Here is a 12,791-nt window from a genome sequence, read left to right as displayed (position 1 = left end):
TCATTTGTAGTTTTGCCAGTTGAGTTACCGCATACTAAAATATTGGAAGTGCTGGATTAGATTGTGCATTTTTTCTTATTGAAAGTAGTGCCTAGTGTATATGTAGTCTAAAGGGAGGTTAGGTTTACTGGCAAAAGTGATTTGGATTCCATTTTACACCATTTTATTCTGTTTTGATTTTCTGGCAATTTGATTGTAGGCCCGGATCAATGCCAGACTACAGCAGTATCGTGCCAAGGCAGAATTAGCTCGTACCACCAGACCTCAGGCATGGGTTCCAAGAGAGAAGCTGCCACGACCACTCACTAGCAGTGCTTCAGCCATACGTAAGCTGATGCGCAAAGCTGAATTAATGGGAATTAGTACAGACATCTTTCCAGTGGACACTTCAGATACCAGTTCCAGTGTGGATGGAAGGAGAAAACATAAGCAACCAGCTCTGACTGCTGATTTTGTGAATTATTATCTTGGTAAGGATGAGAATATGACATTTAAGTTTCTTAAACCATACAGACAGTGCTCCATACCTACTGACTTTGTGCTATATGGTGTTTTGAAGAAAACATTTGGCTAATTATGGAAAGAGGAGAGGGTTTGGTTAAGTAACACAGTATATTTGTATATATATTTTAATTTAATTTTCTTATAATGATTAAAGAAAAAGCTAACTGTCCTTGCTCATTCAAATGAATGCAAAGTTCACACAAACACTCAGTGTCTCAATATGCTAAAGTAAATCAGTGTGCCTTTTAAAAAAATTTTGTAAACCAAATTCCTTCAGACATAAACAATAAGGAGTATGTTTTTGTTGACAGGCATGGAAGGGTAGATATTTGGCACCCTTTTCTTTCCTCTTCTTTGAAGTTAGGTGGAGAAACATCTCTCTTCCCTTTGAACATCCCTAGCAAAATGTTAGGAGCTGTCACTTTAGGTCTTCAGTTCTCTGTTTCCATCTTAGAAGGGCATGCTCTTGTGATTGAAGTCAGTCGATTTAGCCTGAGATTACCAGTCACTGCACATCACTAAAAAGATATCTCACCGACTTTGCCATGCAGCAAAAGCATGTGGTAGTAGAGCGGGGTGAATAGCTGATTATGTTCGGTTCACTCGGAGGTTCAAAATTTTTTTTAAAAAAGATTTGATTTGGGTTAACTGAATCTAAAAACTGCAAAAGATTTTTAGCAAATTGAAAAAAAAATCTGTTTTGGGTATTTTTTTTAAAGGTCTAGATTCAAGGAGGTAGACTTGGTGATGATGTTCTCTTTATCATTTTTATCCCAGTGATTAGGGCAGTCACACCAGAGACCCACACCAGTATATTCCCCATAGCCTGTGGTGATGGCAGTATAGTGCAGTGAGGGAGACTCAAATTCAGATCCCTTCTCCATATCAGTCAGAGAAAGGAATTGAATCTGCATCTCTCACATCCTGGGTGAGGACTCTAACCAGTGGAGTAAAAGTCATAAGGAAAGCTCTGGCAGTCACCTCCAATTCCACCACCATCTTCTCCGGCCATTTTGTGAATGACACACATCCAAGTACTGAAAAAAATTGTCTAAAACTATTTGCAAATTTGTGTCATATTCAAGAATAGTTTTGGGTTTTGGTTAAAACTACATTTTTTGGCAAATAAGCTATTCATCAGAAAACTTTTCCCAGGTCTACAATGCGGAAATGTGCTTGTATTCCATCCCTTTCATAGACCATTTTACAAGCGTGGGCTGTAATTTGATTATTTCTGTGTGCACCCGTGTAGTAGTTTCACATTTGAAGTTTCTTTTACTTAACACTTAAATGTGTAACACTTGTTCCATGTGTTAACAAAGTGGAACACTTAAATAAATGCAGCTAAAGCTAGAAAGCACTGGATTTTATTTAAACAGAGAGAAATATGCGCATGATTCAGATCCAGGAAAATATGGCTGAACAGAAGAATATTAAGGATAAACTAGAAAATGAGCAAGAAAAACTTCATGTGGAATATAACAAGGTAAGAAAAGCAGTGAATACAACTGTGCGAAGTGTTTGAGTGTTGTGTTTGTTAACAGAATTTTGCTTTTCAAAGGGCATTACTTAGAGATGTGGAAAGCTCCTATATAAAGGGGGAGTACCAGGATAAAAATGCTACTTAAAATACATCTTGTGTTTCCTATTTTAAATGATCACAACTACCATGAATTTCTAAAGTCTAAGTTGGGCTCTGATCCTTTGCACAGAGCCCCATTACCAGGGAGCACAGATGCCCTTTTGCATGGAACCAGTTGTAAGATTTGGTCTTACTTTTTACCATTTTTGCTGTTTGTGTGCACTTAGTTTGGACAGTGATCCCTGATTTGTCACTTTTTCTTTTTCGTTTTTCGGTCCTTTGACATTCAGGTTCTCCTCTAGTGGTGCTGTCTGGATTTCCAGCACTGCAGGAATTGTTTACATGAAATAGTGTAAAAAACAAAACAAAACAAAACATGAAAAGAGTTGCCTGTGCTTTTATCAATATCTAAATGTAGAGCCTTCCCAAAAAATTTTTATGGGGAACAACAGATGATAACATTGCCTCAGAGAAGTGCTGCTATAATGAATGTGTATAAAGCAAGTCATGGTAAGCGGAGGAGGTAGAGTTGATTAAAAATTGCTTCATCATTTTGTAACTGTTTTGAAACAGAAACAATATATATAACCCATTCAAATTTATTATTTGTGGAGGATGATATAATACTGATGCTTGCTGAATTCAGCAGATCAGAATTTATCAAAAGTGGTTTATATGCAAACCAATGTTAACACCTGCTTGTTAAATTGTCCACGAATAACAAGAAAGAAATGGAGGAGACGATTGACAAAATTACTAGGTTGTACATACAGTACTATAGCTGGCGATTATTTTTGATAATATTCTCTTCTGCTTGGATGTGCTTTTAAATTAACGAAATAAGTGTTTGGTGTTTTAAGAGTGTGTGGTTTTTTTGGTGGTGAAGGAACAAAACTTGACTCCCTATATAGAAATATTTGCCATAACTTCATTGCTGGAAATAGTATAGTACAATTTGTATGATGCATTAGCATATTTTAATTTTGCTTTCTGATTGTGATTGTGGAACCTTATTGTCATGCTGAATTACTTCAGATCCTCTTTTACAAAAACAGATGGCTGCCCAAGTTTTATTCTTAGTACTGTTAAATGCCTGACTGACTGCACTGATCTCTGATGTATTGACATGACTATTGAATTTCATTGTGTTTTTAATTATGTAATTTATAAAAGTTACAGGTAAAGAGTTCTCGGATAATAGATGCTGAATGATGCATAAATGAACTTTAAAAGAGTTTTTCAATTTTTTTCTTTCCAGCTATGTGAGTCCTTGGAAGAGCTACAAAATATGAATGGAAAGATACGAAATGAAGGACAAGGAATATGGGCTCTAATGGGTAGAATCATTGGGCAGGTTGGCTATTCCTTTTTTCCCCTTTTGCACCAGACAGGCACACATGATTTTCAGAAAATAGGGTTTTTTATTTTCTATCTGTCACTTTTGCATAGTCTGGGGTTAATGATTTCTGATTGAAATATATCTAGAGCTCTGCGAGCCACCTACTGGGAACCTGTAGCTTAATTTTGTTGTTGTAATAGCTATCTTGTTTGCAAACTTCTTTCATTTGCAGTAACTGATTGACCTGTCATTTGTGATAAAGATAAACCTGAAGCTTGAGTTAATCTTACCGTATCCCCCTCCACTTTTTCTTTAGCAATTGTAGGTTTCAAATAATATAGTTCCTTGGGTTTGTATTGACTGTTTATGACCATTTTATAAACTGTACATTCCTAAAACCACACATCACTTGCAACAGCATTTTCTAATTGTGTGGACCCTTTTTTAGAAATAGTAAATATATATGATATCAGTGACATGGGAATGTTTTGAAAATTTCATGATGCCACCAGTGACCATGCTGTCCATTGTCAGAGGTACATTTCATGCTTCAATATGCTCACAAATACATGGAATTAAGAGAAAAGGTAAACAGATACATGGATTGTGTTCATAATAAATCACTGAAACCCTATATATGTAATATGGTAATGTGTCATTTATCCATCAAAAGAGAACATGAAACTCTTTCCAATCATGTTTTAAAGAAGATTGAATAAACTTGTTCAGTACATGTGTTCTTTTTCACACTGACAATTGTATCTGTCAGCATGTAGATGGCTGTGTTTCTGAAATAGTGAGTCATTTCTTTGCTGTTTTATGTTTTATCTCCCATACCCCCCAAAAAGCTCATACCTGACACACAAGGAAGATCGCAGTCTTTTTCAAGATATAATGTATTGTACATTGGCATGCCATACTCATTATAAAGGTGCTTTTGGGAATTGTGCAGAATAAATATTATAATGAGTCAGTATTTTAAGAGGGTAAAAATAAAAAGACATCACCTAATTAAGTTCTGTCAGATAGTTTTGTGATGGTCTTTGGTAATACTATGTTTGTATTGTACTTAAAATGAAATCTACCTTTGATGTCTGCGGTAATGCTTATGGTTTAATCATATTGGTTACCCACGGCAAGCTGGCTGAATTTTTTTTGGCTTACTTATAAACTTGTCTTATAAAAAAATCTCTCTTTGTAAGTAGAACTTGGTCTGTCTGAAACAAGCTTTTACCTTTTTAAAATAGTTTTAAAAAAAGTTCACAAATGTATTTCCCAGTGCAAACATTAATAAATTAAAAAAAAATAGAAAGCAGAAGTAAAAGTAGAATTCATTTGCACAGCTTGCATGACACTTTTTTTCCAGTTGGTTGAACAGATGCAGGCCCACAGGGCCGCTGAGAAATGACTTTGATAGATGGTTGCTGTCTGAGAAGCTAGCATACTGCAGATTAGTAGAAACCCGAAGAGAATCTCGTCTGCTTTGTGGAGAGTTTGGTCCAATAAGATAATTTTTCTAATTAACCTATAGAGCACCAGTATAGCAGGGAGGCTGAGGAAAATAAACTGCCTCAATATTCTTTTGTCAAGTGTAGTGAGCTTTCTTTCTTTCTTTCTTTCTTTCTTTCTTCCTTCAATTGTTGTTTTGTTTAGTTTTACATTGGAAAATGTGAGTGTAATTCTGTGAAAAACAAAATTTGTTTTGAGACAAAATAAATATTGTAGTTGATTTTATCTGTAAAGTAGCTGACAAAGCAGTTTTTCTCTCATAATTTTAGTATCCCGAAGTTGACCAAATTTAACTGGCTATGGAGTGGCAAATGGGGGGGGAATGGTATACTTAGATTCTTCCCCAAAAACTTACATATAAACTGCATTTGTTCAAATCCAATAGAAATTGAACATACCAGCAATTTTGCGAGCACCCAAGGAGAGGAAGCCAAGTAAAAAAGAAGGAGGAACACAAAAGACGTCTATGCTTCCAGCAGTACTTTATAGGCAAGTAACGCAGTCTTGGTAGAATAGGCATGATAGATTATGGAGAATTTTGATAAATATTTGTAATTGAAGTGTTTATTACACAAAAATTGAAGAAAATGCCTCCCCCCATCTTACTTATTATTGGCAGCCATTAGAGTTATGTTTATCTCCAAGCTAAGAAGCTGATTAATTTCTTTACTTTGGCACACACATTGGCAGGGCTTTCTCTGTTAATAGACAGCAGTACTTTAAAGGATAATGGCTCTCAACACCTGAAATATTAGAATTTGTTGCATCTGTAGTGTGAAATTTTAAATCCATATCATTGTCTTTTGAATTTTGTAGTCTATCCTGCTGTGAGAATTTTCCTATGAACAATGCTATGTATTCAGCAGTACAGTGTTCAAAATGTTTGCCATTTGAGGATGTTTACTCTTCCAGTTGATGGGTCAGCAACCTGCTTTTGAACAGCCTTGTTTTTACTTTTCTGTACCCACATTTTCTTTTTTCCCTTTCCATTATGTGATTAATAAGTGCAAAATTATTTTTTTTATACTATTAAACTAGAATGCCAATATTGGTACAGTAGCTCAATTTAAAAAGTGAACTCTGATTTATTCTGTGTTTGTTCATTACCCATCATGATGAGTTTGCAGTCCTTTTTGGGAATGTTTCAACATTATTGGACTAGATAAATGATTAATAGTAGTAATAATAATCTACTTAGACACTTTGTTTCAGTATGGTGATTTTCCCTTCTCCCCCACCCCCCAGTATGTATTGTGTCTTGCACTGGTGCTTTATGATATTGTGGGATATCCTGACTCTAGCATCGGAAGGGTAACTGCAGTCCTGCAGTACTTGAATATAAAATTTAAAGAAAATGTTACAAGTAAAGATGAGATATTATATTTTAAAACTATGTGATGTGCCTTTGACGTTATAAAATGCTTAATCATAAACATTTAAAAAAGTAATCATGTAGTTCATTTAAATGAATACTATGAAAACTGTATGATGAAATTAACATATATTTGCATACTTGCACTTTTTATTGTCACTAAGAAATACGATACTGTATAATATATTCTTTACCATCTGCATTTATTCAAAGTTGTGGAATTTGTAAGAAGAACCATGATCAACATCTCCTCTTACTGTGTGATACCTGTAAACTACATTATCATCTCGGCTGTCTGGACCCTCCTCTTACAAGAATGCCAAGGAAGACTAAAAACAGTTATTGGTAGGTGTATTGTTAGTTAGTTATCTTCTGCCATTTAGTGTTGTTTGTTTGTTATCTTCTGCCATTTAGTGTTGTTTGTTTGTTATCTTCTGCACTGTAAGTAAGACTTAAATGTGAAAAGGGTTGTAAATTTTGAGTATTTAGGCATTGCCAATATTGTGTGTGTGTGTTTTTAAGCATTCTGCATGTTGTAAAATGTTTTGAAAAATCTAATTATGAAGAGATGGTCCTTACTCATCTCTCTAGCAAAAAAGCTAACGTTACAACTTCCTCAAGAAAGGCTTAGAACCTCCTAGTTGTGAGCCCCAATGCATATAATTAGAATATGAAAATACTCATTTCTAAAAGTAGATTTTTTTAATAGTTCACATAATGAAAATTGAGTTTCAGCTTTTCCTTACCCTTCATATATAGTTCTTCCTGAACTTATAATATAATATATATGATTATATTACATGGAAGTATATTTTATTTTTGTTGTTGCTGCTGCTATAACATATGTACAGGAAATCCCTAGTTGTGACCTGCTTTTTAACCAAGCTGAAAAGGCCATTAAAAGCCATCAGTGCAGAAGGACATTAACTATAATTCTCAGTGAGTATTCAGGTAGAGTAGGTCAGGTAGATAGCAATGCTTTTATTTCAAAGTGCTACATTGTCTTTGCTGTACATTTCACGCTTCAGCTACACTGCTGATCACAAACTTAGCTTTCACTTTTAATTAGGCATATTCTAGAGGATAAGATTATAGTAGAGAAATTGAGGTGTATTGATTGTGTTCTCTTCATGGCTTTGCCTTGCTATACTCTTTTTAAGATGACTAGAGAGCATATAAAACAGACCACTCTTCTAAGTGTGAAGTTCAACAAAAGCTTTCCCCTACTGTTTTTAATATATCTTCTATTTAAAATGTTCTTTCACTAACCCTTAAAACAATTTGGTCTTTTTGGATAAAATATATATAATTTTATTACATAAGGACAGTATATACTTCAGGTTTTTGACTATTCATATGGGATTTAGTGTAAAACCATATAAAGTAAAATGAGGAAATATGAATTTCAGGAAGTTTCCCAGAATTCCCAGATCATTGAATGAAATACTGTGGCAGAATTTTAAAAGATTCAATAACATTATCACCACTTATCTAAGGCCAAACATATGTTGTCTTCTTGAATGGGTGAATTCCGTAAGGCTGAAGTTGGTGATTTTCAGTAGTCTAATCTCTTCAGAAATCTGGCAGGTCCGTTGCACAAGGCCAGTAAGAAACAAATACCAAGTTGTTGTAGAGCTATAGGAGAAGAGTGGGCTCTTTGCTTTCCATGCCCCGAAGCTCTTTTCTCTCTCAGTTTCTTCTGCTGTCTTCCCCCTTTGGATGGAGATTCCAGTGCTCAAATAAAAACAATATTGAACTTTGAGCATGGGGGAATAGCATTTTTCCTACCCCAGTTGTCAAGAACTTTGTTTGTAGACACATGCTCTTAGATCTGGAGAGTACTGTGTCTGCTTTCTTCATCAGGAATGATAGGAGGGGCTCCATTTTCTCCAGTGTATTAACAAATAACTGGAAAGAAGTAGAGGACATTTTGATCAAAGTGGGAGCTCCCTGAATCACACCTATAACAATTATTTGTGGAGTAGATGGGGAAACACATTCTCAACAGGCCCCTCTCCTCTTAAGTCCACCTGGCCTCTTTGAGACATTTCTTTCCTAGCTGACTGACAAGTCTTATCAGAGCTTCCCTAATGCCTACTAAGGAAGGGGTTTCACCTTTTTCGTATTACAAAAACATTCAGTGAAATTGAAAAGCTTCAGTTTTAGAACTAATAAAAGGAAGTACTTCTTCATACAAAGTGCAATTTTTTAGCCTTTGGAACTCAGTGCAAAAAGATATTATTGAGGCCAAGTGTGTACCAATATTGAAATAAAAAGATTAGACATTTTATATGGATAATAAGAATATCTAGGATAAAACAGTGAAAATTAAAAACAAAAAGTCAATAATTTAGGAAAGAATATAAACCTTCATGCTTCAGTGTGTAAGCTAGACTCAAACTAATGGGTGCTAGGAAGAAATCTGAGAGGATAGATTATTCCATAATTGCCTAATTTGGGATTTCTTGCAACTTCCTGCATTTGCTACTAGTTTTCATTGGAGTCTGTCCATGAGCATCAGTGGAGGTGATTTTGTGGATTGGTTGGAGCCCTTAGCTTACATTTCCACAAAGATTAAAAATGGTAGTTAAAATAAGTGTGTGTAATAACACAGCAAAAACTCAATATGGGGAACCCCCCGCCTCCTTCAAAGGAATGCTTTAGGTGAATTTGTCCCCTGTAGATTCCACACATGGTTTGATGCTATGTGTGTGAATATCTTTCTTGTCCCACTTTTGCATATAAAGGCCTCTAAACAATCTAGAATGAGGGATGAGGTAGAGATCACTTTTACTTTTCATAAACTAAAAATGTCATCTTCCTCTAAGCCTTGCAGAATCTCACTACTACTTCTTAGAGTGCTTGCTCATGTCCATTCCCAATTTAGGTGTGTGTGATTGCCACATGCACCAGTGCTGCAAAACTTTTTCCCTTAGTGGTACCCATACAAGCTGGCACTAGTGCCCCCTGCAGCGGCACGCAAATGTGCCTGCATATAGGTGCCGCCAGCTCCCGCTACCTCTCAGTTCCTCCTTGCCATCAGTGACAGTGCTGGAACCTTCTTGCCTTCACAAGTTCTTCTGCATCTCCGTAGTGGTTTATTCATTGTTTTAATGTATATAGTTACTTGTTCGATTACAGTTAGTTCTAATTTGTTAGTAGTTAGAATCCCAGGGTCGGGGCATGCCCTGTTCCCAGGGGTTTAAACCCTGCACTTCATATAAGAAGCCTATGCCAAGGAGCGACCCACATCAAAGTTGTCTAAAGCGTCTGGGGGAAGCCCACATCAGTGAGAGGTGTAAGATCTGTAAAAGTTTCTGCCTGCGAACTAAGAAAGACCGGGATACCTGTCTCAGGGCCATTCTGATGGAGTCAGCTCTTAGACCAGTTTTGGAGCCTAGCAGGTTGGACTTGGCACCAAGCACAACGGCCTTGGTGCGCAGTGCTCCTCCAGCGCCCACTTCATCCATCCGGCACCTATCTCCCTCCCTGGTTCTGAAGAAGAGGTCCAAGAAAATCCACACGGAACAGGGATGCTCATATGTGGAGAAAGCTAAGGGGAACCTGGCGAGACCTGCATCGGGCCACCAACCCTTCTCACCTCAGAAGAGTCCCTCACCTCAACAAGTGTCGACTCTGGCACTGGCCCCTCAACTGACTCCGGGTAGTCATAGAGGCTCTCATCACTTAGTGGTGCCGTTGACTCCAGAGGCCTTGCAAGCTATGAAGGAACTCCTGGCATTGTCGGTACCGCAGACACCAAGGGACAGTAGTGCGCCGCACCGAGATCCAGCACCAGCATCTCGGGGCAGTCTATCGAAGGACAGATCTGCTCATCAGTCCCCATCATCAAGGCATTGCTCACTGGTGCACAGGCAGTCCCCGGAATCCAGGCCATGCTTTCTGGGTCAGGATACTGCCAGATTGGGCTCCTGCCGCCGTTCTCTGGAGGACCGACACTGAGCGGAGCACCGCTATGGAGCAGAGTGACGCAGGTCGCCAGAATCACGGTGCATTTCCCCAGCACCGCGACTCCACTCATCTGGCTTATACAAGAAGCCTAGGGACAAGAGCCAGTCCTGTCACATGAAGCATTTGGGCTCCTCATGCCACTGTCCGGTGCCAGCGCATGAACAACATGTCTCGCACATCACTGCGAGGTATTTGGAGACGGCGCTACCATGGCCGTCGGATATTGGCACCTCATCCTCAGACAGCGATGAAGTTGTCCAGACTAGACAAGCCCTGGCTCCAGTGCCCGGTTTTCCCACGGTACCACCAATGGGGGTGTGGTTGCAGGGCCAATGGCCTGGACTGTGGCCGTACTGGTGGGGATTTCCCTCTGGATTTCCGCATGCCGGTTCCATGAGAAGAACCTTGGTGCCGCAGTTCTCCATCCCTCAGCGCTCGGTGCCACACTTGGACATGTACTCGGACCATGAAAGTTTGCATGCCTTGGCCTCAAGGGTTCCACCCCACCCAGAACAGAGGCTCCTCCCCCAGCTCAGTACCAATCTCTTCCTCATCGTCACTGGACGAGGTGGTTACAGGATCCTCATCTGCGGTGCCGATGGATGATTTTAAGGCACACCAGGACTTATTGTAAAGGGTCACCTCCAACTTGGGCCTCAAGATAGAGAAGTGTCGGCTGGATGAGCCAGTTGACAAGCTGTTTGAAATATTGGCCTCGGCAGCTCCTAATAGAGTGGCCCTCCCAGTGCCAACCCCTTGAGGGGGTTGTTAAACTGGCCAAGGCCCTGTGGTAAACCCCGTCCTCCCTGCCCCCGACATCGAAGAGGACAGAAAGGAAATATTGTGTTCTGGCAAAGGGGTTTGAATACCTTTATACCCATAATGCTCCAGGATCCCTGGTGGTCACATCCACCAACGAAAGGGAAACGAAAGGAAAGCTTGACCCCTAAACATAAAGATGTCAAGAGACTCGACTTGTTCGGTGAAAAAAGTTATTCCACAGCCAGCCTGTAGCTACGAGTGGTGAACCAACAAGCGCTGCTGTTGATACCATTTTAATATCTGGCGGTCACTGGACAAGTTTGCAGACTTATTGTCCTGCTCCTCCAAACAGGAGTTCGAGGCCATCTTAAAAGAGGGGAGATCAGTGGCCAGGGCATCTCTGCAAGCAGTTTCTGATGCGGCAGAATCTGCAGCCAGGATGATGATCTCAGCGATATTGATGAGGCGGGCATCATGACTTCAATTCTTGGGTCTCCTGTCAGAGGTCCAACAATCTATCCAGGACATTAAATTATATCACATGAAGGCAGACAACTAAATATTAGCAAATTTTATAAGTGCTTGTATACAGATGCTAAAAGTCTAAATACTAAGATGGGTGAACTTGAATTGCTGGTATTAAATGAAGATAGCCTGTTGAGAAACACTTGCTTTGACTACAAATCCAAAGAAATAAGCGTAACTTACTCTTGATCAGACAAACTCCTGGATTTTATGTTTCAGCAGGGCCACTTGCACTGTCTGGGCCAACCATCTCTGTCCTGTGTTCTCCCTTGTGATATTGACTACATTTCTGCCAAGGGAAAAGTGCATTTAAGAGTCAATTTACTGTGCTGCTATTTCCCTGTTGAATTTTTTTCTTTGCTACTTCTCAGACTGTGCTTTTATTACTTTCTTGTTGGGTGACTTGCTTTTTACCAGTTCTGACTGCACTGGCACTTGTACCACCTGTTCCAGAGTTAGCTGAGATGTTCTCTGTAAATTTTTTGCAAGTTTCTTACGTAAAATCCCAACTACAAGGGGCTCTTTCAGGTGTTCTTCTTCACTGATATAAAAGTTACAACTCTCATTTTGTTTGTAATAGGTCTCTTATAAATCTAAACTACTTTTTGGCCTCTGTTACCACAGCATTTGGGTGCCTCACAATCTTTAGCGTATTTATTCCCACAATGTCTCTTTGAGGTAGAAAAGTACTATTATTCCTATTTTACAAATGGGGAACTGAGACCCAGCAAGACTAAAGGTCACACAAGAAAGCTGTGGTGGAGAAGGAGAATTGAACCCACGTCTTTTGAGCTACAAGCTAGTGCCTGACTGCTGGACCATTCTTTCGTTCTGTCTTATAAAGACTTTGTCTGTGCCTCTACATTCCTTGATAATACTTACATATTACTGAAATACAGTGTAGCTCATATAATTAGCTTTTATCCAAGCTAGGATTAGATCACATTTTTTTCTGATTTGCTGGCTTGTGCGCTAATCAGATAATGCTGTCTGCCAGAGTGTCTTCTGTTATTACCAGAAATGATTTGAGACTAAAGCTTAGGATCTTTCCAGTTTTAGAAAACACACAAACACCAAGCTGATGAAAATATTTTTTCATAATATCAGAGCAGTTTGCTTTATATCAGAGCAGTTACTCCTGATGTTCTGCCCTAACTATGGGAATTGGTGTAAATCAGAGATCAAACAGCAACCTTTGTTAATAATATGTTTTAGTAACAGATATG

General features: G+C 38.7%; 1 protein-coding gene across 2 annotated transcripts in view; it reads left to right on the top strand.

Annotated features, from left to right (window-relative positions):
* PHF14 (PHD finger protein 14) overlaps nt 1-12,791 on the top strand; it is a 252,195-nt gene that overhangs the window by 77,506 nt on the left and 161,898 nt on the right. For both annotated transcript variants that reach the window (XM_067562128.1, XM_067562129.1), the window contains 5 exons: nt 200-470; nt 1,884-1,990; nt 3,345-3,440; nt 5,320-5,423; nt 6,520-6,651. In XM_067562128.1, coding sequence (XP_067418229.1) covers nt 200-470; nt 1,884-1,990; nt 3,345-3,440; nt 5,320-5,423; nt 6,520-6,651 — 710 coding nt within the window. The remainder of the gene's footprint in view (nt 1-199; nt 471-1,883; nt 1,991-3,344; nt 3,441-5,319; nt 5,424-6,519; nt 6,652-12,791) is intronic.

The sequence above is a fragment of the Emydura macquarii genome, unplaced genomic scaffold, assembly GCF_026122565.2.
Source record: "Emydura macquarii macquarii isolate MOO-44397 ecotype Brisbane River unplaced genomic scaffold, CSIRO-AGI_Emac_v2 contig_2422, whole genome shotgun sequence".
NCBI lineage: Eukaryota > Metazoa > Chordata > Testudines > Chelidae > Emydura > Emydura macquarii.
Note: the sequence above shows the minus strand (reverse complement) of the source record. Positions and strands in the feature narration are given on the sequence as shown.